The sequence below is a fragment of the Fulmarus glacialis genome, unplaced genomic scaffold (assembly GCF_000690835.1).
Source record: "Fulmarus glacialis isolate BGI_N327 unplaced genomic scaffold, ASM69083v1 scaffold3116, whole genome shotgun sequence".
Lineage (NCBI taxonomy): Eukaryota > Metazoa > Chordata > Aves > Procellariiformes > Procellariidae > Fulmarus > Fulmarus glacialis.
Genome location: NW_009218552.1, coordinates 25588 through 53358, shown reverse-complemented (window position 1 = coordinate 53358; position 27771 = coordinate 25588). Strand labels below are relative to the sequence as shown.

Here is a 27771-nt window from a genome sequence, read left to right as displayed (position 1 = left end):
GGGGGAAGGTTATGTGACTTCATTACTTCACATTAATATTCGTATTTCTCTTTCTGCCCCATCCTTTTCTCTTCCCTCTGTGGCTCCGAAAAAGCTTATCGCAGAGTTTGCAGCTGGGAAACATGAAGTGCCGTGCGTGTCACTTTGTTTCTGGGGATGATTCTCCCGGTTCTTGCAGCAAATGTGGGGCCCAGCTGGCTCCCGTCGCCGGCACAGGGGACGAGGATTCAGGTAGGCGGATGCAATGCGGGGTGAGCTGGGGGATACTGTGCGGGGGGCTGGCTGGAGCACGGTGCTGGAGTGCCCTGGGGCTGCACGGTGACCAGAGGCGGTGGGTGTCCACTGGTTCTTGTGTAAGCCCCAGTGCTTGTGTAGCTCTGGGCTGCTCTGCTCTGGCCAGGTCATTCTATGCTGCTCTCGTTTCAAACTTCCCTTGCATTACTTGCCAGAGACAGAGATTTCCTTGCTTTGCAGTGACTGGTGGGGGATGGAGAGAGAAACGAGGCTTCTCTTCTGGCGCTGACACCTCCTATGCACATTCTTCACTAGCTGAACTAGTTTCCGTTTTGCCAATAAACTGGTGCAATTTTTATGGAATGCTGCATTACGAAGACCAGTTTTCCTGGTTTCGTCTGGGATAGAGTTAATTTTCTTCATAGTAGCTGGTATAGTGCTGTGTTTTGGATTTAGGATGAGAATAATGTTGATAACACACTGATGTTTTAGTTACTGCTGAGCAGCGCTTACACTAAGTCAAGGACTTCTCCTGCTGGCCCACCAGCGAGGAGGCTGGGGGTCCACAAGAAGTTGGGAGGGGACATGGCTGGGACAGCTGACCCCAACTGACCAAAGGGATATTCGATACCGTAAGACATCATGCTTAGCGTATAAACTAGGGGAAAGCTGCTCGGGGGTCCACTGCTCGGGAACTGGCTGGGCATCGGTCAGGGAGTGGTGAGCAATTGCATTGTGCATCACTTGTTTTGTATAGTCTTTTGTCATTATTGTCCCTTCCTTTTCTGTCCTATTAAATTGTCTTTATCTCAACCCATGAGTTTTACCTTTCTTCCAGTTCTCTCCCCCATTCCGCTGAGGGGGAGTGAGCGAACGTCTGTGTGGTGTTTAGCTGCCTGCTGGCTTAAACCACAACACTGGTCTAGTCCCTCTTGAACCAGAATTTCCTATCTTCAGCTTATTGTTAGGTTTAGAATTCACTGCCTGAACTTCTGTTTGACAACACGCTAATTCTGCCTCTATGAACAGAAACAGAATCAAGTACACAATTGATGCAGTTACATTGAGGGAAATATTTCCTAATCCTTTATTTGCTTAAAGAGAGAATGACCTGGGCCACCAGAATTGCTTTTGGTGTGTTTGGAAGTAGGATCATAAAAGAATACACTAAATCAGAATCAGCCCGCTGTAGCCCTGACGATCAATTCTTAGCAAATCCCTCTGCAATCCAGAATGGCAAAGTAACAAACCCAGGATCTCCAGGTCTTAAATGCTGTAGGAAAAACATCCAAAGCATCTGTTCTAGTGGTTGGAAAGCTTTGTCCCTGCTTCTGGCAATGATTAAAGATGGTGGAAGGAGTTATAGTGCTTTACCAGGTAAATATGCTCTCTGTCTGGGGGACCAGGGAGTTCTACCAAGTAAATGTGTGCAGGTCGAGCCCCGTCAACAGAGGAGTCACTGAGGAGCAGGAAAAGCTCAGGGAAGAGTTTCAACTCTTCAGATAATGGCATGATAGTAAATTGGATGTGAAACAATATTGCAAAGGGTGCCTGCCTCAGGTACCAAACAACCCGCTGGCCTTAAGCACGGTGGAGCCTTTGGGCTGTAATACTCAAGGGGCTGTGAGCTACCTTCACCTTGATTTTTGTGCTCCTGCTCCCAAAAATACCCAGAGGAAATCAATGTCTTTTGGTGTTGGTTGATCTCCACTCAAAGAGGTTGAAAGCTCTCAAAACGGGGGTAGAGACAGTGCTGAAGAGCCTGTAAGACAGGTGGAGATCTACTCTGATGCCTGATTCACATCTGAGCTGCCTTTTCACAGGTTTTAGGGACTGGATAAAACCGTTGAAGATAAAAAGCGAGTTTCCCATGCCTTCCTGGACACAACACTCAGCTGCGTGGTAGAGGTCATGCAGCCAGTCCAGAAGGTTGAGAAAGCAGAGAAGTGCCAATGTACTGTCTCTGCACATCTTGGGGGTCCTTGAGCGTTTTGACAGGCAGTTGTGGTTCCCAGCGCCTGCTGCTTCGGCCAGTAGCATGTTAGCTGGGGCTAGCACAGAGAAAGATCAGTACCTCAATACAGTGGTTTCTTATCTTAATTATTCTGCTGCTGACTGCAGGGCCTTGGAGAGGGAAGGAGGCTTGCTGGGGGTGGAGGATGGTGTCATTGCTAGTGGTAGCTGTTGAATGTGGAACAACAAAGCAGCTCCTGTGTGTTCAGTTTGGGTCAGCAGCAGACCCTGCTTGCTCACCATCAGCTGAGAACTGTTTTCTTTCCTGACTCTCTAGTTTAACAATGAACCTGCCTCCATTGCAGAAAGAAGAGATGTGAAGCCCGCTCCAGCCCCTGATACAGGAGCAGAGCCTGGAGGAGATGTGAAGGGAGAAGGTGCTGACGGGCTGCCTTCTACCACTGAAACAAAGGAGGAGGAGGGAGGATCGCTGCTGGAGGGTGTAACAGCTCCAAGTGATACCTCAGAGACCGAACCTCAGTGCGTGGCTGGTGTTTCTTCTGAGAAGTCACAGAAGCGGGTAAGGCTCTTTGTCGGTGCTGAGGAGCAGGAGTAGCTGGTACCTTCTTGCTCTCTCTTGTGTAAAGCAATAAGGCTGGGCTGGCCCAGGACGAATCCCTTTGGCCTGCATCTGGATGCTGCTGCCTGTGTTCCTAGGCAAACTGTAGATGTATTTCCTTACGTTAAGTGTTGTGTATGTGGACAGCTGATGTGCTGAGCGGTACCGCTCCCCCTGACAGTACCTTTGCTGCATTGAGGGAAACAGTACATAATTCAGCTTAGTAATTGGCCTGATCTTGTTAGTGAGCATCACGCTCAGCATTGCTCTGTGTCCCTGCTGAGAAAGTCTTGAATATTAAAACTACAGAATTCTCAAGAGTTACTTGCATTTCACCTATTACTATAGAAGATGGTAGCTGGTCTTGTCCCTTCTCTTCCTGATCGCTCTCCATTAACCCAGTGTAGCAGGAAGATGTTGGTACTAGCTGCAATGGAGGAGGTGACAAAGAATTTCTCTTTGACAATGAATAAACAGACATTGTGTTGTTCCTTTTTTTTTTTTAATAGAAAAAGAAGAGGAATAAAGGAAAGAAAGGTCCTTCCAGCTCCGGGGAGCAGGACTCTCTGCCTTCTCTAAGCACAGCACCAGCTCAAACCACAGAATTGCCTGATAAATGTGTTATTCCACAAGAAATCCAAACCCCGGGCAGTGAAGTAGCCAAACCGGGTGCTGATGTACTTGCTGGTGACAGTGGAGGCGCACACAAAAGCGACAGGGTGTTGGGTCACTTGGGAGAGGAAGCTGGAAGTCTGGAAGCAGTTGCAGAAGGCAGTCACAGCAGCATAGATGTGATGACCCCACCAAAGCAGAGCAGCACGGATAATGTGGCTGCCTCATCTCCAAGCTCTGCAGCCCCAAAGGAGAAGGTGGGGGGTGGAAGTTCCACAGAGTGCGGAGAAACGGTCAGCAGTAACGTGGAACGGGAGAGTCGTGCCCCCGACACCAGCCAGTTTCCAGAAACCAGACCAGATTCCCAGTCCTTGGGTAGTGGTAAGAAACTGATCTCAACAGGGAAGAGAGCGAGCGTTTCCTCTGGGTCGTCTCCTGGTACGGGAGCGCCTAAAAGTAAGCCAGCAACTGCTTGTGCCGAAAATCTAGGTCAAGACACAAAGACTCCACCTGTGGTCAAAAGCTCGCAGGCTGGGAAGGATAAAGAAGACATTTTTTTCCAAGGTAAGTGTGTGAGTGAACACTCTGGTCAGTATTCGGTTGTGTTGGGCAAAGTTTCCCTTTATAACTACGATTCGTTTGTGCTGCCAGTAAAGCTGAAGACTATGAGGCTGGGGATGTGGGGAGAAAGCAGGGAACACTATGAAGTGTTTCTTCTTCGAGTTTTGCTCTCCTGTGTGTCAGTTCTAGCACAGCTCTCGCTGAGTGGTTGCTCAGTTACCCCCAGGAGCTGTGAACTTGTCTGTTCTCCAGCCAGCTCTTCCAGGTGTGCTCTCCAGTGAGCCCTGTCGGATCTCCTCTGACAAGGAGATCTTCAAGCTTTGTAGGTGTCTGTGCTCCACTCGCAGACAGACTTGTTAAGCTGTAAATTGCTGTTGGTTATTTTTCATTTTCTTTACACCACATCCTCTGGGAACATGTGGCTTATTGACCTCACTTTTTGCCAATGTTTGTAGATTGGATTCCTCTTGCAATCCATGCGTTATTTTCCTTAACCAGTAGCTTCCCTCAGTGAGGGATTAGTATTTCCAGAAGTATGAAAGCTAGCTGGTATGCTGTGATTTGTGGATATTCCCAGGCATCTGAAGAGATGTTGGATATTTCTGCAGATGCACTTCCAGAGTCTCCTGTTTAATTTGGCATTGTTTGTCTTCCTATCGCAGAATAAAGACACAAAGGAGAAAAAGAAGAGCCCAAGTGAGAAGGTGCACGAAGCAACTGAGAAGACATGTCAGACCAAAGGACCTGAGGTTGCTAGAAAGGATGATGCTTCAGCTGTAACAGACAGTTGCAAGGACAAAAAGCCACAAAGGAACCAGAAACCCGTGGATAAGATTGTAGAAAGGTGAGAACACCCCTGCTGCTCCCCAGCATTCGTCACTTACAGGGTTTGGTGTGAGGAGGACTAGAGGACTCCAGACTGAGGCAGGGGATTGAAGTACTAAGATTAGGTCTGCATGTATCTTGGATATGTGGAAATAGAATTGCCTTAAAACTGAGGTAAACTACTGCTCATGCAAAAGAGAGCCAATGTTTAATCGGGAGTTGCAGCACAGGTCATGTACTGGGTAATGTGGTACACTTGGTACTTGAACCTTTTTGAGTATCTGATGAATGAAAGAAAGAGATTGCCCTCTTATTTCTTACTCTTTTGAGCAACATGTGCTTCACACGTGTTACTCTTTAATGGTGTGAAGAACTGTTTTCATTAGTATAACTTGTTTTGCTTAATGTGTATGAGCTGGAAGAGGGATAAAGCTTAGCCATTTCAGGTGACTCTGCTGGCTGAAGTATTTCTGTTGGCTTACCAATGCAGTGACCCAGATGCACGTGGCCAGAGCATTTCATGCTGCCTTTAGGAAGCCATTTCTCCTTTTTGCACGAGGGTTTACACTAGGCCTGCTATGTAACATCAGTTTGAGTGAACTGCTGACGGAGCTTATGGGTCTTGCCTCCAGTAAGCTAGTGGCTCAAATTATATTGTTTATAATGATTTGTGCAATTAAAAAAAAAAAGTGAAAATTAGAATTAGAATTTTTTCTATTTTCCTTCTTTCTTGTAGTTCTGTGAACCGAAGTGATGGTGTTACAGTATATTTCCATGCAATATTGTCCAAAGACTTCAATCTAAACCCTGAGACCCATAAAGTGTTCATCAAGGCTGAAGGCATTTCTCCCTATGAAGACTGGAAGGACAACATTTGTGAGCTGAACTGCACCAAGTAAGTACCCTCTTGAGTCACACAGAGGCACAGGAGTGTTTTGGCTCTGGAGAATAGGAAGCAATGTGATACTTCATTTAATACGTAAGACTGTAGCTCTATGTCCATAGGTGGGTATTGCTACAAAGGGTTTTCATAGCGGAGATAAATATTCTACAATTTTTATCATGAAAGAATAATCACCATTCCTATTAAAAATGGAGTGATGCGTGGAAAAGGAAGTAAATTGATCGGCTGACATGTTCTTTGCCCTCCTTTGCTGTGTTTTGTGTTTCCTAGGCATCTAGAACAACATGGATACCTCATTGAAGGCACTGTAACTCTTGCAAAAGAAAATATGAATAAATACATTCCTTACAAATATTGGGTTACCTGTGGTAAAGGGGAGTATGAATTTATTTACAAGTATTCAGTATCGAAGAATCATGTGAATCGCTGCTTATTGATAAAGGACAACTTGCTCAACAATCGAGGTGAGCTTTTCTGGCTGGATTTGCATATTGGGTTTTTTGGTGGGCTGATCTCTAACTTCATTTTTATTAGGCAGCACAGTCTGAAGTTGGAGACTTAATGGATCAGTGGGGGTATTTCTGTGCACAGCTGAAAGAGTGAAGGCATGTGCAAATGTGTGTGTGTTTCTCAAATGATTGTTTTCCTGTGTTCTTATCTCTGTTGCTTGTTCTAGAATGGCATCAGTATGATGATATTGTGTGTGCAAAGCCATCTGTAATGAAAAGCTTTTTGAGTGCAATTTCTGGCAGTAAAAACAAAGAGGTGGTGGAAGGGAAGAAAATAGCTGCAAATATTATGTTAGAAAATATCTTCAGCATTCTTGGAACCTGGAGTCCCGACAACCTGAGAAACTTCCTCTTCCAGCTGAGACAGTTTTATGTCGTTACAACAGACCCATGGGTACATGATGGCAGGCAAATGCCATGGACAGAGTTAAACTTCGGCAAACAGCAGGTAATCCGTTTTCTTTTAACAGCTACTAGAAAACAGACATTTGGTTACTAAACACAGAACTTTAATTTTGCTGTTGACCTTGTTGGGTTAATTTTGCTTTTCAAGTCAAAAAGTTCAGGTGTGACAGAACCAGCAGGGATCCTTTCGGGGTGACTGCCACCATCTGCCTTGAGAACTTCAGTCACACCTTTTGTAATTGGGTGCTGTTCTGAATATCCCATGTTGGTCAGCAGCAGAACTGTGATGTGGTGACTTCTTACTTGAGTGGGTTTTGTGTCTGGATATTAATTTCCGAAGCCTGGCCCTTTAGTTTTGCTGCCAGCCACTCTGTCACCAACTTCTCTGCACTTGTCTTGGACTCCAAGCCTGCCTTTTTTTTTTTTTTTGGGGATGAGCTCCTCCTGGGCCAGTTCTAAGCAGTGATGCAGACAGGGCTTCTGGAGTCCTACATTTCTCACCTGCCGTAATTATGAAATATGGCAGAATGTCACATTGACTTTTTTGGGGCTTTGGAGCGGTGTCAGGGCTGCTTGTTTCCCTCCTCCTGGTGAGGACACAAGACAGCATACCCACCCAGCTCGGCAGAGCCCACAGGTGTTTCACGTCACTGCTGATTTTCGGAAGGGTGATTTTGGTATCACCAAGCACCACAGTACTACGGACCCCCCGGACATGGTTTCAGAGTAGCTCTTGGGGGCTGTAGGGAAGGGCAGAAAGCTCTCTCCTTTCGCTGACTCCCAACCAAGCCTGAGTCCATTGGGAAGCTGGAGTCTGCTTGCGGTGTGCGATGGTGACATAAGGCAGCGTTCGGTGTACAACTGCTCAGCTCACCGGTTCCCTTCCTGACATCTGCCCCGGTCCCTTGATGCTCCCCAGCTCTGCTGGGCCTGGGAGGGTGCAGCAGTAGCTGAGTGGTGGGAGCTGGTAGCACAGAGGGGCACCAAACCGTCACAGGTACTGGGGTACCACGGCTGATGTTCTGGTGGTGGTCAGTACCATGTGTGCTTAGATCCTGCTACCACCGTGGTGCTGTGGGGTGTACAGGGCTATCGAGTGTTCTTGCTGTAACCTGCAGAAGTAAAACGGCTTTGGAAGAAAAAGACTTGTTGGGGAACTAATGCTGTGGTTGGTTTGTTTCTTCCCTTCTTTATCTTAGGTGAATGATTTGCTGCTCAAATATATGAGGAAAATAGCTCTTCCTTTCCTTGCACCAGAAGGTGCAAAAGCATCGCAGGAAGGCACAGTAATAAGTAGTAAACTAGTTCTGGGGCTCACCCTTCTCACAGTAATTGAATGGCTCAAGCTGCCAGCATTTAAAAGTGATATGGCTGACCTGTGTAGCCTCTTGTGCTTAGATAAGGTGTCACAACAAGCCATACAGGATGAAATTCATCACATCAAAAAGGCTTTTGCTCCAGTTATTAGGTAAGTATGTTACTGGAGCACTTACAAGGTAACTAACTGGATTCGTTTTGCTGCAAGCATAGCACCCTGTGCTAAAGCAAAAAGGGATTCAGCTCTCTAGTGTCAGAGAATCAGAAAAAAATCAGATTTGAAGGGATCTTTGGAGGTCTCTGTTCCAGCCTCCTGCTCAAAGCAGCAGAGCTCAAGGTTGCAGTCAAGTTCTGGAAAACTCCAGGGATGAAGATTGCACAATCTCTCTGGGGCCCTCTTACAGTCACATACCTTTCTTGATGTGAACAATGTTTTACTTTTGTCCAAACGGGATTTCCCATATTGCAACTTGTCACTGTTGCCAGAGTAATAGATTGAGTTAAAACTACTGGTTTTTCTTTATATATAAAGATCTTATTTGTTATCCTTTTCTGTCAAGGAGTTTCTAGCTTCTTACCTGTTTGCTATTCATACTTAAAACTCCAATGATCAGGATCATCATGTGTTTACTCATTTAAATTTAAATGCCATATTTGGATTGTTCTTGTCTCCTCTGATGTGCATCATTACACATGTTTTTTGTTGATTTTTTTCCTCAGAGTGCCTGCTTATTAGACTGTTACCTAACTGCTTATCTGGCACTCGAATTTCTAGTTCTTCACTTGCCTTTTGGAGGCCTTTGTAGCACTTCAGCCCAACCAAGGAGGCTGAGAATTGTCCCTAGAAGGCTTGGCTCTGTGCATCTGTGTCACCCGATCTGTGACTGAGCTGGGGGGCTCACCTGGAAACTGTAGATAAAGTATTGGCAATTATTCTTAGTGCTGTATTAGTAGGGTTTGTGCAGAGAGATTCAGGTAAGATTACAGCTTTGAGCCTTAAACTTTTACCATATATACTCTTCAATAAAGATAAGATTGAGCCAAAATAATTATCAGAAGTTATTTGAAGGTATATAGCAAGATGGAGATGTAGCCTTCCCCTCCCGCCCAAGGACATCCTTGAGTCCTGTAAAAAACTATTCTTTTACTGTGTGTGTTTGTTTTGGCTTTTTTTTTTTAGTTTGAAGGTTTACCTGACAAACTTGTGCCAGAGATGCATTGATGACCAAGTAGACCAGTGGGTGTGGATTCTTCCTCTTCTGCATTTCTTTGCTGCTCCTTTGCAGCATGACCACTTGCCGATAGAAGAAGATACCTGGGCGGGGCTGGAAGGGCTTCCATTTGCTGAAACAAGGAAGAAACAAAATACGTGAGTTTTCCAGAATTACTAGTTATATCCAGTGCCTTGACATTGTAGTTGGTGGTGGTCACCTTCATCTCTTTTTTCGAATTCTCTTGTTTTTAAAAGGTAAGAAACGTAGCATGTTGATGGTGGATATTTGGAATATATGTACACAGACCATATTGGTTGCTCAGAGACTATGGTGTATAGCAAAGCTGTGCAGTATATTACGTTTCAGACACAAACAACCCTTAATTCTGCAAGCCGTGGAGCAGCTTGCGTGGTCGGCAATGCCTGGCATGAGTTAAAGCAGCTCATGGTATGTGTTGTGCAGAATCTGAGCAAGACCTGGAGTTTATTTTCCTTGAGTGCTTCTGCACAGTAGTTTGACACTGCTTCTGCGATTACTGGGTCTTGGGGTCTTCTGCCGATCTTCAGCTGTAAATGAAAAAAATAGAGGAGTGAGAATAAGAGTCCTCCGTGGGCTGAACAAGCTTTTAGCCTGTTGTACCTTGAAAACTTCAAGAATTTGTTTTGTCTTCCATCCAGGAGGACCCTACTGGAACTAATGAAAGAAAAGAAATACTTGATGGAATTTGATAGAACTCTGGTCAAGTCCTGGATCTGCGTGCTGCCCCTAGAGAGCCTGGCTGAATTTATAGAAGACTTCTCCAGTGATTTGTTAGCTACTCTTCAAGGTGTTTCTTACAGATTAGAGGACGTTGACCTTTCATGCAATAGTTCCAAGGTTTGTCTTCTGGCAGCTTTACCCAGCTAAGGGATAAAGGCTGGAATTGGGCTGTAGTGTGCCTTTTAGCAGAACTGACTGTCACTGAAGGGAATGTGTTTGGTAGCAAGTTGGTAGCAAAGAGCTAAAAATTTGGCTAAAAGCAAAAATAGTTGCTCTGAAGTAGGAGACTCCTAAGAGGAGATGAGAGGGTGTATCTGTAGCAAAAAAATGTTGTTGGCATTGTTGAGAGAAGGGTCTGCTTATCTGGATTTGCTCTTAGTCACTGATGGCAAATATTTTAATCCTGATATCCTCAGATGGCTGCCTGAAACTATTTTTTGCACAGCACTTGGGGGTTGGGCAGGGTGCTGCTGTTTTGAGATTTTCCTGCCTGTTGTGAAAACGCTTGTGTTTGTAAGAGGACAGCAGGAACTGGACATTGCAACTGATAATAAATTTTAAACACTTAGATTGTAAGAAGTGCAGGTTTTGTTTGTACAAAGAATAGCCACCTATATGTTGACTCTGATATCTGGTAAATAATTTTTGCAGTTTTGTAGCGTATTTATAAAAGCATTGGAGAAGGCATGGAAGAATACAGAATTCCCTCTTTCACAGCATCCCCTCAACTAATGAGAAACCAGTTTGTAAAATTCCTTCCACAGTTTAATATTTCTATCTTTCCATTCTTAGGTAGTAAAGACTTTTCTAAAGACACTGCTGCGTACCTTGGATGAGAAACAGGCCAGGTAACTGAAGTGCACTTTTGTGAGAGCATCGTCCTTTTCATTTACACCGTGCTTGTGGGGTGGGGTTGTTCTTGGAGCTTGAATGTGTGCATTGAAATCTGTATGAATAAAAGAATCCTCTATTTCTATTCCTCTGCCAGACAGCAACATTTTTTTAAATCCATCTGAGGGAGGAATGGTTAGTTGCTAGTGTGTATTGAATTTGGTGGGGTTTTTCTTCCCCCCCCCCAGCAGAAACAAAATTCTTCCTCTTTATTCCTGTCCTTCAGAGTTCTGGAAGCTCGCTCTTGGCAGTCCTGCTTGTTCTGTTGCCTCAAGCTGCACGAGAGGGTCTGCAAGTATGCGAAACGGGTGCATTGGTTCATGATTCCTGCTACTTCTGCCATGATGATTTCGAAGGTTGCCAAACTTCAGCCCACAGCAGTGAGTACCAAAGAACCATTCATGGGTTGATACGAGCAAGATATCTAGAAGTATTACAAAACCAGTACAACAGACTGGTTTTAGATCATATCCATTCTCAATTTGGAAAACTTAATACTATAAATTAACCAAGATTGTGGTTTGAAAAAGTTGTGAAATCATTTAATGATTTTGATTCTTCTTACTGAAAATAAGGTCAAATGCCTAGTTTGGCTCTCATGGTTTTGTTTTGTGTCCCTTTTTTTTTCCCTTAAACATATGTTGTCTTTACTTCCTGGAATAAGCGTTCTTAAGGACAAACTATTTGTAAGCATTGCATTTTCCCAGCCTCCCTCTATCCTTTATTCAAGTAGTGGTGGGTCTCTGTTGCTGGACATGTTTGTGCTTTGGATGCATTTAGGCCATCTCTTTTAGAAATATGTATTTAAATCGGTTGTGTGTTGCTGTTCTGCTTGAACTGTTCTTTTTTTTTTTTTTTTTTTTTTTTTTTTTTCTTCTCCTGTGTGTGCAGCAGGTTCCAAAAGATTCTGTGCAGGAAGTTCCAGTGGTAGAAGTATTCAGTGAAGCTTTGAGAGACACTCGAACCTGGTTCAGAAATGCTTTAAACCAGAAGTTATTGAAAGAATACGTGGAGCCTGTGACGTTCTCTTTTTATTGGGAACTTCGGGTTTGTCATCTTCTAATAATATGAATAAAAAGGTGTTTTACTGTAGCTTAACCATATAGTCTTTAGTCTAATGGCTCTTTGCTGGGAACTGTATCTGCTGTGGCTGGGTAAGGAATGAGATGGGGACAGGCAGTACAGACTACAAGCTGAGAAGCTGCATTGTTTTAAACACTATTGGGCTGAAAAGCAAAGGGCTATAATTGGTGCTGCTCAGCTCACCTTATTTCTCCTTTTTCTCGGCTGTCCCAAGAGGCATTGCTGGGAAGAGGAGCTGCCCCTTGTTGGCATTTAGCTGGAGCTATTGTCTTGCTCTCCGTGTGTGTCCTACTGACTGTCCTTCAGGCCTTCCAGCAGGCAAAGCACAGAGCAGCTCCTTACAGCCCGACTCACGCTGCTCCCAGCCTTCCCTGGGACAGTTTCCAGCAGCAAGGTGGAAGTGGTTCATCCAAATGTCTGCTTTAGCAACCGGGACATTTTGACACTGTTTGGGCTTAAAAGCTGCCTTTTGCAGCTCTGGGGGTGCTCTTTTTCTTCTGGATGGAAACATCTGAAAGGACTGCAAACTGTCTGAGCAGTGTGGGGCCTCTCCTCAGCATAGTTCTCTTAATTTCCTTATTTGAATGTTAAATCTCAGCACTTAGTGTTTTGGGTTTGTTTGCTTCTCATGTGCAGGCCTGGGATGAATTTGTGAAGATCAGCTTTCCAGATGAACAGTTCACTGAGAGGTGGAAGAAGACTTTACTTGCAGATCTGGAGAGAAGAATTCGGGAGGTAGGGAGGACTACAGGCAATCACTGCATGCCGGTGGGCCATGTTCAGAGCGGATAGACAGTCTTCTGCCGTGCTTAGAGAATAGCTTCTAGAGCCTGAATGGGCACATGAAAACACTGTGGCTTTGGTCATAGAAATTGCCGTTGCTGTTATAAACCATGTTCTGGAGGCTCAAAAATTGGACGTGAAACTGTACCGTGCTGTATTCTTGGTGTCAGAGACTCCAGTAGCCTGCTAGCCTGGCTGCGGCGCGGGTCTGTTTCTAGCAGGGACTGATGTCCTGATGCTTAAAAGGAAATTGCATGTTTTGAGCAATTACCACCCCTATAGTTTTAAGAAACAGTGGGTGTAAAATAAGCACGCAAGGACTTACAGAAGCAAAGTTGGCGCTTGTCTCTTTTCATTCGTGCAGAAATTGTGTTGTCCAGGCTCCCAAATGCACAGCCAAATGTGGTCCCTTCTAAATTGAACTTGTATGTCTTCTCATCTCTTTTCTACATCAGTTGCAAAATTCTTTAAGCCATTGATTTTTGTGGTATATTCAGGAAACAAATATTTCCTGGTGGAAGCGTGGCTTGGAGAGATGCATATTAAGTAATCACACATTTTAGATGGAAGTACTTTCCAAGCATTTGTGTTTCATCTCTCTTCCAGGCCCTGATAAATGGGTTGATGCTTGGATCCACTAGGAAACTTAAATTTTTCGACTTAGTTCCTTTTATTGTCTTAATAGCAGCACTTCTTCATGCTTTCAGAAGAAACACTTTGGAACTTCAAGTTGATAAGAAATCTCCCTTCTGCCCTATAGGAGCCTCCAGTTAACCAAATCTTAGTCTACTGCTGTCAGCACGACCAATTTACACAACATGACTCTTCCATTGACTGGTGTTTCCGTAATTGTGCCATAGAAGCTGTAACTGCAGCTTGCCAGGTATTGTATTTTCCCTCAAGGTAGGAAAAGGAAAAGTCAAATTTCCTGTTGCATAGAAGTCCTGTTGCATAGTATAGGGACATGCATTGTGGTGGAAAGAGTTGCACATTCAGTCTCCTATTGCTTGAGTTACTGTGGATTGTTTAAGTTTGTTAAACCAACAAAAAAAAAAAATTGACAAGAAATCAGGAAATGAGGACCCACTTATAAAAGGGTCCATGAAAAATACTTGTAATGCTTTTGTCATCATGGCTTTTGGTGTCAGTCATGTCATAGGGCTTTTTTGGAATATGTCTCAGCACTGGAGGTGTGACTTCGTGACATCAGTGCCTGATCCTGAGACAGACAGACGCAGTGTAATCCAAAACACTGATGCATTCCTTCCCTCTGTCTTGTATGCCTTGTGCAGACTCAGAACAATCTCCTTGACAAGATATCCTCCTACGACATGGGCCAATTCAGCCAGCTTGTATCAACTATTATTGAGAAGTCATGGCCAAACAAGAGTGGGCATTCTGAGGATGATTTTGATGAGATTTTGCACCACATGCTTACATGGCCTGACATCAAACATATCTTCAGATTTAATGGTATGTCTGTTAATTATATTTAAAGGAGTCTGTGAAAAGCTGTTCTCTGCCTTGCCACTCCCACTTTGCAGAGCAGCAAACAAATACATAAAAATTGTCCTGCTCTTGTTTTAGGCTCTATCTCAAAGCTCAAGGTATTCAGTCTGTTTTTGGAGAGGAGAGGCTAAGGAGAGGGAGCCAGTATTCCTCCTGTGCTAATCCACTGCGGCCAGTTCAGGATTTGTACTGGATTGCTGAATCTGGAGATCAAGTGGATTTGTAGAGCATAATTTCTTTCTCTGAGAAATTCTGACAAGTTCTTGCTACACAAAAATGCAGAAATGTTTGTCATGTGAATGGATCAAAATGGCTTGTGTTTCCTCCACAGATTTTGGGTATGGGCTCTCCATGAGAAGGTTTCTGAATTGCTCTCCTGAGATCCTGGCCATTTCTATTCACAAAAACATGAGGGGTTGGAGGGTGGTGTCATGAGTTCACAGGCTTTTGGGTAGGGATTCAAATGGGAAGTGGAAGGACTCTGTGTCATGACACTGAATAGTTATTGATCCTGCCTAGTTTTTATGAAGCAGGGCTGATCTAGGTTTTATATGCTTTGTTTCTGGAACAGGAACAAACACAGAGCTCCTAGAAAAACTTACAGATGAAGCAAAGAATATAATGGCCACAGCAGACTCTGTGTTTATGAGTATCACTGATGACATCCAGGAAGGGTGTATCCTTGTGAAACATCTGGAAGAGATTTTCCAGCATGAGAAACAGTTCATCTGTATCTGGGAGATAAGTAAGAACACAATTCAAAGGTGGCATTGTTGGGTTACAGCATCATTGTAATGATCGATGGCCTACTCTGTTAACCTATTTCAGTGATTAGTAATGCTAATTAGGTGCTTCAGCAGTTAGCAGTGCTGCCCTTGTCTTTGTCCTTTATATGGCACTCCCAGCTCCAGTTTGTGTTGTCTGCATTTCACTGTGTTGTTTGTGACTGCAAAACCAAACCTGAGTTATGGGTGCAGGGGGTGGGAAGTATCTGCCTTGTGACTACAGATGCATTTTCTTTCAGAGCACCAGCAGCTGTCATGTGAAGACAAAGAACTACTCCAAAGAGAACTGAAAGAATTGCTACAGAGGAGGCAAGAAGAAGTAACACTTCTCAGAAAAGAGAAAAAAGCAATAGGAACCTTTCTGAGCATGTGTAGGAAGGTGCAGGCATCTGTGAAAGGTAGTGTTTTGGGGGAGCGATTTGAAAGTGGCAACTCTAGAAAACACAATTTTCTTTGGAAATGACAAGGCTTTGTAAACAGGTTTTATTCTAAATCACAGCAAGGATGAGGAGGGGTGGGGGAAGCAAACCTAGAGCCTTTGAGGGATCAAGTTGAGTGCTTATGCATCAAATGATGTTTGTAGGGGTCCACATGCCGAATAGCATTTTGCGACTAGGCGGATTAGGTGAAATAATCTGGACACAGGCTACACATCCGATCTACCTCTTACCTATCTCTCTGTTTTAAAGTGGATGTAGGTGAAGTGGAATTTCAGCACTTGGAAGATCTTGGCTCAAAAAGACTAAATACAGTTGTGAATGTGGGAAAGAGACCCTCACAGACCTACTACAGCTTGAGCCCGAGGCTGAAAGAATTTGCCCAGAAAATGCACTCTTTTAAGGATAGTCTGATCTTCCTGCAGTTCTGGGAGGAAGCAGCGCAGAAGGCAGGAGAGGAGTACGAAAGGTACGAAAGTTCAGGAGAGGAGTATGAAAGTTTAGAGGAGGAGGAGGACGACGACCTTGTTCCCACATTGGACCTTGATAACGCTTTCAGCAGTCTAATCTTCCCTTGTTTTGTGAGCTATGAAAGGCTGTATAATGATCTCAGATCTGGAAGTCTCACACTTTCTGCAGTTGATACAATTTTTCAGGAATTCACAAATCATCCTGAAGATATCAAAACTGAACTAAATACCATATGTGAGCTTAGACCTGGAGAAATCAGAGATTGGGTTGATCAGCGATTTCAGCAGATCCAGCAATACCATGAAATGCATTTAACATTTGATGCTGCGAAGATCATTGCCAATGTCAAAGAGAGTTTAAATCTCTCTGGTGACTTCAGTGTCCTGGAAAACTTGCTGGACATAGTAAGTATTCATTTCTTCAGCTCTGTACTGTCAGGGTGTTGGCTAGAAAGCTTGGGTAAATCTGAACCTTCCTGCAAGTCTATCCCAGTCTGTAAGGAGCCATTCCTTGTCCCAAAATGCTTATTTGAGATAAAAATTAAGTGTTCAAACAAAGTGCTTTTGTGTAATCTTTCTTAAAAGAGAGAAGATAGTATCCTCTGTTTGGGGTGGCTTTGCAGAGGGCTTTCCTTTCCCTGCTGGAGAACGGGTTGTATTTCCCGTTTCCAGACTGAATGTTTGTTTGCATCGCTTGCTTTGTAGACAGGAAAGCTTGAATCCTACAAGACACAAAAGCTGGACTCCATCAGCCCTGAGCTTATGCGTGCCAAGAGGCTGCTGGAGGGGATCACAGTGAACCGTCGTGGGTGTCTGAAGGAGCTGGCCCAGCAGAAGGAGTTTGTCTGCTGGGTCAGAGAAGCACTGAGAGGTGTGTGCTGCTCACCCAGGAATTAGACAGATAGTACTGGAAGGGATGCCAGTTTGTTTGGGGGCAGAAGGAATGCCATGTCCCTGACCCATCTGCTATCTGCTTTATGCTTTCGCAGCTTCTGGTATTGATAGAGTTACAAGCATCTCTTATGGGTTTTGGTGTGGAACGTGCTATGAAAGAGTCCCTTTAAACATGTCCATGCCACTGTAGTCTCGTGCAGCCGCACAGTAGCTACCCTGCCTGATAGCTGGGCTTGGTCTGAAGGTTTGTAATAGCTGCCACTATTCAGTTCAGACTGAATATTTAGGGGAACAGAGGCCATCCGTTTAACAGGATGGCAGCGGTCTGATGAGTTGTGTGTCTGCCAGCTCAGTTGTTTTACACGCACAGACACACACCCTTTGCATTGCTTCCATCCTGGCTGTGAATCTGCTGTTCGTGGCAGTGTGGAGAAAAGCCAGGGCCAAGGATTGCATTAATGTGGATGAATCACCTAGTAAAGTTGCTGGCGGGATGGGTGGAGGGAAGTTGCACAGGAGATGCTGTTCAAAGGCATTCTTTCTGCATTTTCTGTAAAAGGTGGTGATGTGGAATTGCATTAAAGCTGCCTCATTTGTTGTTCGTTCGTGTGTTTATCTCATTTAAGATATAAATGAGCTGAAGGTATTTGTAGACTTGGCCTCCATCTCTGCTGGGGAGAATGACATGGATGTGGACCGTGTGGCGTGTTTCCATGACACTGTGCATGGCTACTCTTCCCTGCTCTACGAGCTTAGGCAAGAGTCAGGGTTTGAGGACTTCATGCGCTGCTTGAAGAAGCTGTGGCGAGCCCTGGACAGTGATGGGAATCTTCCCAAGAAACTGGTGAGTTCTGCTGGAGCAGGTCCTCTCTGCATCCTCTTGTGTTTCTGCCTTCCGAGAGTGGTTGGATGATTGACTGCACAGGGCAAATCACACTTGTGTGGGAACATCGCAGCAGCTCTTATTATTGGAAAAAAAAGTCTTATGTTTCTGTGGCACAAAAATTCACTGCGGCAACTGTAACTGGTAGAGCACGGATTTCTCCAGAGCACTGCTGAGGCTTTCAAGTGTGACATGGTGTAGCTTCACTCTTGCAAGAGTTTGAATGATGATGCAGAAGAGGGAAGGCAGATGGCTGGGAACTCTCTTATTCTTTGCAGCAGGGTATGTTTCTACAGCAAGAGCATTGAAGCACTGTGGGCTCTGTTTGTTCAGCCTCCCATGGTGTTGGTAAAGAACAGCTGTGCAGAAAGATCAGGCTGTGGCCAGTAGTCATTTCTTTCTTCCTTCCCCGTCGTGAAACTCTTATGGCAGCCCAAGCTGTTTGTCCTGGACACAGATGTAATCCTGGAAAGAAGTGCCAAGTCAGAGTGATTAGGGCAGTGCCATGTCTTTTCTTCCCACAGCGTGCTTCAGCTCAACACTTAGAGTGGTTGAAAACAGTGAAGGAGAGCCACGGGTCTGTGGAGCTGTCATCGCTGTCGCTGGCAGCTGCCATCAACAGCAGAGGAATATACGTTCTCGGAGCGCCAGCTGATGGGCAAAAGGTGAGGCTGCTTGGCTTTCCCTCCCCTCCTGCAGATAACACTGCTGTCGTGTCGGTGACTGTCAGAAATGTGCTGTAGCTTTTCTCCCACTTTGCACAGTTCCTTTTTGGGGGCTGCTGCCTCCTAAGTGCTCCCCTTGCTGGGCGTAGCTGCCTCAGGAGTGGAACCTCAGTGCACATCAGCACTAATGGCTTGTTCTCTGGCAGGTTTCTTTGGACAATGTCCTGCGCTTCACCCTCCCAGGGAGCTCTGGGGATAATGAAACATCATGGAAATACTCTCTGGCAGAGCTCCGAGAACTGCAGAACAAACTGATGCTCATGTCAGCAAAGGGAGAGCAAGGCTTGGAGGTGGAGAAGTTTTCTGAGGTCAGATTTCAAACCCAATGGGTTACTGACGTTGAGGCTGGGGTTGGATTTTGCCTTGAATATCAGCTTTTAAGACTGTGGTTTACAGCTAAGTTGCTGGGTATGAATAGTAGCAGGCAGATAGGTGTTCCTACTTCTTTGGTTCCCTGTTAAGGTGAAACTAAGCTGGAGACTGGACAGTGGACTGGTACCCTTATCCTCTGGCTCCACTGGGGATGGCTCCTGGCTGGGAGGGTTGCTGTGCTTTTGTAGCAAGCGGGGGATTCCTTACTGGCTTCCTGGGGATACTGCTGTTAAAAAGCCAAAGAGAGTCTTTTGTTACTGTACAAGGCCTGACACACCTGGCTTGGGACCAAAGCCTTTATTTTGATTGAAAGTCTTTCCTGTGGTTTCATGACTGGGACTTGTTTTGGTAAATCAGCTTAGTTTTTTTCTCTCTCCTCTATCCTCACACAGGTCTTTTCCAATGTCCAAAGACTTGCACAGGCCTTTATAGACCTTTACTCAGCTGGGAACATGCTCTTCCGCTCCTGTCTTGCTCACGTATATTGTTCACCCAAAAGAGAATCATGTGTTTGTATAGACTTCTCTTTGGGACCGATCCCAGTGCTAGAAGGGCAAGGAGATATGGCAGCTGTGCTCCCAGACCTCTGCAAGACAATGGAGAGTTTCCTGGAGAGTTGGAAAAGCTTCATGTATGAAAAACGATTCCAGCATTTCTACCTGAACTACTACACTGCTGAGCAGCTGGTCTATTTGTGCACAGAACTGGGGAAGGGGACGCTCAGCCAGGGTGCCCTGATGATGCTTTCGTTCCTAAAACACAACTGCACCAAGCAGGATGTCCTTGCAGCCTCCAGGAGTGAGGTGTCTCCCAGCTCAAGGAAGGCTATTTTGGACTTCCAAGAGATGCTGGATGAGGAGAAGGACCTGACTGCACAGCTGGAGTGCATCTGGAAGTGCTACATGTGCAACATGGGCTTCTTCCTTCCGAACTGCCTGGATATTGATACGCTTGGTGGGTGGCTGAAGAATCTGGCCAGCTGGGAGAGAGAGCATGTCACACGAGACTTTCCACAGGACCTTCTGTATGTTGGTCAGCCCAACCTCATCACATGCCCTCGCTCTGAGGTGCTCACATCTGCTCTGGCTATTTACATGAACAGCCCTGACCAGCCCCTTCCCACTTTTGACGAAGTTCTCCTGTGCACTCCTCAGACCACTGCTGAGCAAGTGGGGCTTTTCCTCAGGAGGTGCCTCATTCCCTGCAGCAGAGGAGAGAAAATTTACACCATGCTGTACGCAGATGAGCTGAGTTACGATGTCAGCTGCAGAGCAGAGGAGCTATTCCAATACCTGCACCACTACAACAGCACCTATCGCCTCGTCATTCTGTGCAACTGTGAGAGGGAGCACAGCTACATCCCTTCTGTCTTCAGCCGGTACAAAGTGCACATGATACCCCAGAGGCCACTAGCTGAAATCCAGCGATACCTTCAGCACCACTACAGAGTCGCTCAGCCTTCAAACTCAGCTGCTTCTGTGTTCAAGGACAAGATGTGTGTGGGGATTGTGTCCTCCAAAAGAGCTGGCGTGGGTAAGATTTCACATGCAAAGCGGGGTCTGCTGAGTGTTAAAAACCGGAGTGGGATTCACCTTGCCAGGTTTTCTGCCCAAGTCATAAGCATTTAGTCAAAAAGAATGATTCACACTGTAGTCTGTGGAGTGGGGTGAAAGCTGTAAGGACAGCTCATTTTGTCCCAAGATAGGCATCTCTACAGATGGTTCATGTTGCTAATCTGACACCTGTCTCTTTCTACTGACTTACATCATTAACATAAACTAGATAGCTAATGCTGGATAAGGTGAATCTGACCTCCTGAGGTTAAAATATGCCTGCAGGAAAATATGTGTGAGATGGGACAAGAGTTATAAAGCCTGCCTGTTTTTCTTGCATAGGAAATGATTGTTGGCTGTCTCTTAATGCAAAAAGCTAGAGGGCATTAAGTAAAACTACTTGGCAGGCTGAAAAGCAAACAGAAGAAGGTGGTTCTTCAAACAGCGCTTAGTTAAATTGTGGAACCCAAAGCTTTACACAGGCTTAAAAAGTGATTAGATATAGTCATGAGAGAAACATCCATCAAGGGTGATTAAACAGAAAGATGCTATCTCTGACATCGGAGTTCCTGAGCTGCAAATCACTGAAAAAATACTGGGAAAGAGCTGCTGTGTATCAGCTCTGTTCTTACCCTGTTCCTTAGCTGTTGTCCCCTGTTAGAGATTGGTAGTCCAGTGCGTGCTTTGGCTGTCCAGCTGCACGTGTTTCTCGTGTAAACTTTGAGTTGAAGTACTTCAAGTGCATGCATACAGGAGCACCATCAGACCTTGCTTTTTCCTTACAGCAGCCATTCTTGGGCTTTGATAGAGTACCACCCCGATGAAAAAGGTTGGGCTCAAAAGGGAAAGTGTGCTACATTTTTTCCAGAGATTAGAGAGAAAATCCAAAACAGTTTTAGTAAGAAATGGCATCCTTTGTCAAACTTCAGAAACCCAGGGCAGCTCTTGCGTGGTATCTGTGAATGGCTGCTGCCTTAGCTTCAGGCTGGAAGGCTATATAAACCCACCCTTTTTGTGGTGTTACAAACCTTTCATACTGCTGAGGGTGAGTTCGGAGCTTCCAAAAGGTTGGAAGAGACAGCTTTACCCAGACACCCATAACTGGGAAGTATTTGTGGAATGAACCTACCACAGCCAGCTCCTGCGCTACATACAGCGTAAAGGGTGTGATGGGATGTAACCAGCGGACATGGAACGGTCTTTCTGTTCCCCATGTTAATCTGGGGAACAGCAGATGCAGAACAGCCCACTGCAAACCCAAGTCATTGTTATTGCCCAAACACTGGCGAAATTAGTTTCTACAGCATAAGATAGGAAACTTGAGGGTGCTTTTATTTTTGACAGCAACCTTTTTTTTTCTCCCATGTTTTGACTTTAGAAACAACCACGTAATAGAATAGATTCAAGTCCTAATAAAAAGTAAAGCCTTTCTCAGGTAGTCTAAGCAAAACAAGCCATGTGGATAATGACAGCCTTCAGTAGCCAGCAACAGCAATGGCTTTGATTCCAGGCTGCAGCTGCCCAACCAGATTTAGGCTTTCTTCTTCTGGAATGCCTTTTAGGAAGGTTCAGAGATCTCAGAGGATAGGGTACGTAAGCATTTGACTTCCTGCTTTGTATTATGACCTTAATATGATGTATTCGATATTGATAGTGTTAATTCTTTTGGTGTTTTATTATAACAGGGAAATCTCTGTATGTGAAGAGGCTACATGAAAGACTGCAAGCAGAGCAGCCTGACTATACAAAACTTCTGAAAACCATCAGACTAATTGAACCGGAAGTGGATGAAGATAAAGTGCTAAAATCTCTTCTGCATTTTCTGAAGAGAAAACACCAGACAAAGCCCATGATATTCCATTTTGATATCACCTCTTCAGTAAGTACATCCCTCACACAGGTGCCTTGTCCTAGAAGTTCTGTGTGGATCCTTGCAGAAGTTGTTTCTTTAAAGCTTTTGTTTTCCAGTAAGCCATTTTCACTAGGACGTGTTTTCTAATTGTTGTGTAAGTAAGTAACATAAAGAACTCTTTACCATCGAGGTGGTTGAACTCTGGAACAAGTTGCCCAGAGAAGCTGTAGAGTCTCCAACCTTGCAGATATTGAAAACATGACTCGACATGGTCTTGAGCAACCTGCTGTAGCTGACCCTGCTTTGAGCAGGGGGGTTGGACAAGGTGCTCTCCAGAGATCCTTTCCACCCTCAACTGTACTATGATTCTGTGAAGTTATGATGAGTAACTAAAGAGGCAATGCATTTGTGTCTTTTCTTGTGATAGGTACAAAGTGGAATTCCAGAGTTTCTATTCAAGCTGTTGGTTTTGCAGTATCTGACAGATAATAATGGAAATATGTGGCTACGACAGAAGTGCCATTTGTATATCATTGAAATCCTTGAGGTACCACCAGTGCCAAAGAAAGCAGCAAGACATGTATGTACACAGCAATACTTGATTTCTTTGAATTTTTCAGTCATTTTGCACATATGTTTATATATAGCTGCACATGAGTTCTAGAGACTATAACTGTAAACATAGCATAGAAATTCCCTGTTTGTTATCAGGGTGTACTGTGCATCTCCATTACAAAGTGGTGTCCCTGGTGTTGTACAAAGGGATATTAAAACTAGACAGAAAATGATACATGTTGTGGTTTTCTTGGGTTGGTAATTTCTGAAGGCCTGTTAGTCCAAGCCTCACTGGCCCCACTAACATTTATAGGAGACATAAAAATGCAAAATCTAATCTTCCTCATGTTACTTTGCACGTTTGAAAGTACTAGAATATTTATATGCAGCTATAAGAACAGAGCGTAGAGGTGACAGCGATAAACAACAACAGTTTCTTGGGTTTAGTTTTCTTTTTCTTTGAGGTAGCACTGAGAAGAGGCTGGAGGTAACAAAGGACTAATGTTACAGGAAGGAGACTGTAGGAGGAAATAGGATTAATTATTGTGATGACCTTTAAGCGAAAAAAGTGATGCACAGGGAGAAAGTGTCACGGTTGTATAGGCTAGCTGCTGTTATTCAGTTAGGTCTGTGATTTTAGGCAAGAATACTGTAAGAACAGATTAAATAAACTGAAGAAGATTAGGGCTACAGCTTTGTGATGACATATTTTCTTTTCCTTTACTCCAGATGTCAGCAAGCCAGAAGTATAATTTCCTTGATGTATTCCCTAAAGTAACATGCAAGTCTCCCAAGGAAGTATTAGAAATGGAGACACTTGGGAACCAGTCTGGGGATGCTTCAGACCCAGGAATGGATGAGGAGGAATTTTGCAGTGAGGCTTTCCAGAGACCTTTCCAGTATCTGAAAAGATTTGACCAGGGGTACAATCTGGACACATTCTGTTACGAAGCGCACTCTGTGGAAGGGAACCCGGCAGAATGCCTGCAGCAGTTCCTCCTGCACTGCGGGATCACAGATCCCTCCTGGTCAGAACTCCGAAACTTCACATGGTTTCTCAATGTTCAGTTGAGAGACTGTGAAGCTTCTGTCTTTTGCAACCCTGACTTTGTCCAGGACACTTTGCAAGGTTTCAAAAACTTTGTCGTTACCTTCATGATTTTAATGGCAAGAGATTTTGCAACACCCTCCCTAAACATTTCTGATCAAAGTTCCGGAAGGCGGTCCTCCAACCTGGAGAACATTGCAGAAGATGATCTTCTTCCTTTCCGCATTCGGAAAAGGTGGGAGTCTGAGCCTCATCCATATTTGTTTTTCAATGAAGATCGTGTGTCCATGACATTCATTGGCTTCCACTTTCAGCCTAATGGCCGTGGCGGTGTTGATGCTATTAATCCTTTGAATAGCAACATTATCAAGAAAAATGTCATGACTTCACAGTTGTATAATGGCTTGTTACTCCAAAGAGTTCCCTTCAATGTTCCATTTGATGAGTTGCCTCGTCATGAGAAGCTAGAGAAGCTTTGCATGGTTTTGGGAATCTCCTGGATAACAGACCCTGATGAGACATATGAACTCACAACAGACAATGTGCTAAAAATCTTGGCTATTGAGATGCGATTCAGATGCAACATCCCAGTTGTCATCATGGGAGAAACAGGCTGTGGGAAAACCAGACTTATAAAGTTTCTGTGCAAGTTACGCAGAAGCTGTGTAGAGGTAGAGAACATGAAGCTTGTAAAAGTTCATGGAGGTACTACTGCAGAGATGATTTATGCCAGGATCAAAGAAGCAGAAGCCCTTGCTAAAACCAATAAGGAGCAGCACGGGTTGGACACGGTCCTGTTTTTCGATGAAGCCAACACAACAGAGGCTGTAAGCAGCATCAAGGAAGTTCTGTGTGACCACACAGTACAGGGGAAGCCTTTGGTCTCTTGCTCTGGCTTGCAGATCATAGCAGCCTGCAACCCTTATCGTAAGCACACACCAAAGATGATTCAACGCTTGGAATTAGCTGGGTTGGGCTACCGTGTCAAAGCCGATGAGACGAAGGATAAGCTTGGATCAATACCACTGAGACAGCTTGTGTACCGAGTCCATGCACTCCCACCCAGCATGATCCCATTAGTGTGGGATTTTGGGCAGCTGAACAACTTAACTGAAAAAATGTATATACAACAGATTGTACAGAGAGTTACTGAACACATCCCAGTGAGGCAGTCTGAAGCAGAGGTAATTACAGATGTGCTTTTTGTTTCCCAGCAATACATGAGGCAGAGGGATGATGAATGCAGCTTTGTCAGCCTGCGGGATGTGGAACGCTGCATGGAAGTTTTCAAGTGGTTTCACAAGCATAGTGGACTACTGCTGAGAGAACTGGAGAAGTACCTTGCTGAGAAGAGAGCTCCAAAGAGCACTGTTGAGAGAAACAACATTATCTGGTCCTTAGTGCTGGCAGTCGGGGTCTGCTATCATGCATCCTTGGAAAAGAAGGAGGCATATAGGAGCGCTATCAGCCAGGTCCTTCCAAAACCTTATGATACCCAGAAAAAGATTTCAGAAGAAATCTCCCTGATGCAGGACTTATTCCTGAGTGGTGTGCACCTCCGAGATACCATAGCAAGAAACTTGGCCTTGAAGGAAAATGTCTTTATGATGGTCATCTGCATTGAGTTGAAAATCCCTCTTTTTCTTGTTGGGAAGCCTGGGAGCTCCAAATCCCTTGCAAAAACCATTGTGGCTGATGCTATGCAGGGCCAAGCAGCTTATTCAGATTTGTTCAAAGACCTGAAGCAGATCCATCTAGTGTCTTTTCAGTGCAGTCCTCTCTCTACTCCAGAAGGAATCATAGGCACTTTCAAGCACTGTGCTCGATTCCAGGAAGGGAAGAACTTGGAGGAGTATGTCTCAGTGGTGGTTTTGGATGAGATTGGGCTGGCAGAAGACTCTCCCAAAATGCCCTTGAAGACTTTGCATCCACTTTTGGAAGATGGCTGCATAGATGATGTCCCTCTTCCTCACAAAAAGGTTGGCTTCATCGGGATTTCCAACTGGGCTTTGGATCCTGCTAAAATGAATCGAGGCATCTTTGTCTCACGTGGTGACCCCAGCAAAGAAGAGCTCATAGAAAGTGCAAAGGGGATTTGTTGCTCAGCACGAGGTGCTTTGCAGAAGGTCGAACAGTATTTTTGTCACTTTGCAGATGCATATGAAAATATTTGCAAGGCCCAAGACAGGGAGTTCTTTGGTCTGCGTGACTACTACAGCCTCATAAAGATGTTTTTTGCCTTAGCTAAGAGCTCCAAAAGTGAGCCGACACCTCAGGACATAGCTGAAGTTGTTCTTCGTAACTTTGGTGGCAAAGATGATGTCAATGCCTTGGAAATATTCACCTCACAGTTACCAGAAAAAGGAGAAATACGTGCTCGTGATGTCAGTAGAATTGAGCTGGTACGACAAAACATTTACAGCAGTGGTCAGGATGGTGATTGCAGGTACCTGCTTGTGTTGACTGAGAATTATGCAGCACTGCAAATCCTCCAGCAAGCTTTTTTTACTGCCCGGCAACAGCCAGAAATTATCTTTGGCTCCAGTTTCCCTAAGGACCAAGAGTATACCCAGATATGCAGGAACATCAACCGTGTGAAGGTCTGCATGGAAACTGGCCAAATGGTTGTGCTCCTCAACTTGCAAAACCTTTATGAAAGCCTCTACGATGCCCTCAATCAATACTATGTGTACCTTGCTGGCCAGAAGTATGTTGATTTGGGGCTGGGCACCCACCGAGTGAAGTGCCGAGTGCACCCGAAGTTCCGTTTGATAGTCATCGAGGAGAAAGACGTGGTATATAAGCACTTTCCCATCCCACTGATCAACAGGCTGGAAAAGCACTACCTGGATATCAGTACTGTCCTGGACAAGGGGCAAAGAGAAACTGTGAAAGAGCTGAAGAAGTGGGTGCATGAGTTCACTGCAGCCAATACAGAAGAGCACTTCATAAGCAAGCATAAATACAGCCTTTCTGATGTGTTTGTAGGCTACCACTCCAATACCTGTGCCTCAGTGGTCCTGCAGACAACAGAAAGGCTGAAACCAGTGTGTCCTCCTAGTGAACTCATGTCCTGCGTGAAGAAAGAAGCCCAGCTGGCACTGCTGAACTGTGCCACCCCGGACTCTGTGATCCGCCTCTGCAACTCGGTGGGTTTGTTCATGGCAGATTCTCCGGCCAATATATACTTCAAACAGCAGCAACACATGTCTTTCGCAGACTTCCTCCGAGCTCACGTCCACGCTGGGTCTGGGTACCAAACGGTCTTTACAGAGGTGGGTATCTTGCAGCATCCTCTCAAAACCCTCCCAGCCTGGTTGAGGTTTTTGGTTTATTCTGCTAGGGCTGCATTATGGCTGTACCTGAGTAAACTTGATAACAGCCTTGCCACTTAGTGCCCAGGTGTGCAGAGGTGGGTGTTTCAGCAGGTGTGTTGTTGCCTCCTGAAGCATCTAATACCTCTGCTATGTGGCAAGCGGGGGTTTTAAGTGAGTTTGGGCAGCTGATGCATCTCTTCTACTTTGAAAGTAGTTCTGTCTCCATGAACACAGCCAGCGAAACAGGCTACTGGCTGCAGAAAAAGTTGTCAGCAGCCTTTGAACCCTCATTTCTTTGTGACTGCCTCTGGTCTTAAAGATACAAAAGATTTTTAACCTAGCTAAGCCACAAACAGCCAGAGATCTCATCTGCTGTTAATGGGATAGCTCTGGTTTACTTTTGCCTAGTACTAAAACTAAAGAACTTCAGCTGAGATTTTCTCCCTCTCCTGCCTCACATAGAAACAACGTGCTTTCTCTTGGGGCTGTACTTGCCGCTCCTCGAGAGCGCTGCAGGGAGGGCACGCTACAGGGGTTCACGAGAAGTTTGTCAAAGCCTTGGCTGCCCCTCATCAGCTGTCCCAGTGCCCCATCTCTGGCAGCACCAAGAGTCATTGTGTCCAGCTACCCAGCAGTGGCCCTGGGGTAGTGTAACAGCCCATGTTGACCCTTTGCCTACTGGCAGGGCAAATAAATGGGTTT

At 45.0% G+C, this 27771-nt stretch overlaps 1 protein-coding gene across 1 annotated transcript in view; it reads left to right on the top strand.

Annotated features, from left to right (window-relative positions):
- Window positions 1-122: 122 nt before the first annotated feature.
- Window positions 123-27771, top strand: part of RNF213 (ring finger protein 213) — a gene marked incomplete at its 3' end in the record, with an annotated part of 52651 nt that continues 25002 nt past the window's right edge. Inside the window, 28 exon segments of the mRNA XM_009580061.1 lie at window positions 123-231; window positions 2553-2767; window positions 3322-4020; window positions 4657-4823; window positions 5556-5699; window positions 5979-6172; window positions 6385-6665; window positions 7822-8090; window positions 9111-9308; window positions 9831-10029; window positions 10705-10760; window positions 11030-11183; window positions 11695-11850; window positions 12523-12621; window positions 13430-13552; window positions 13962-14142; window positions 14750-14923; window positions 15203-15361; window positions 15653-15869; window positions 15900-16275; window positions 16576-16741; window positions 17391-17608; window positions 18172-18312; window positions 18519-18680; window positions 19137-20277; window positions 21983-22176; window positions 22577-22720; window positions 23434-27027. Coding sequence (XP_009578356.1) covers window positions 123-231; window positions 2553-2767; window positions 3322-4020; window positions 4657-4823; window positions 5556-5699; window positions 5979-6172; window positions 6385-6665; window positions 7822-8090; window positions 9111-9308; window positions 9831-10029; window positions 10705-10760; window positions 11030-11183; window positions 11695-11850; window positions 12523-12621; window positions 13430-13552; window positions 13962-14142; window positions 14750-14923; window positions 15203-15361; window positions 15653-15869; window positions 15900-16275; window positions 16576-16741; window positions 17391-17608; window positions 18172-18312; window positions 18519-18680; window positions 19137-20277; window positions 21983-22176; window positions 22577-22720; window positions 23434-27027 — 9930 coding nt within the window.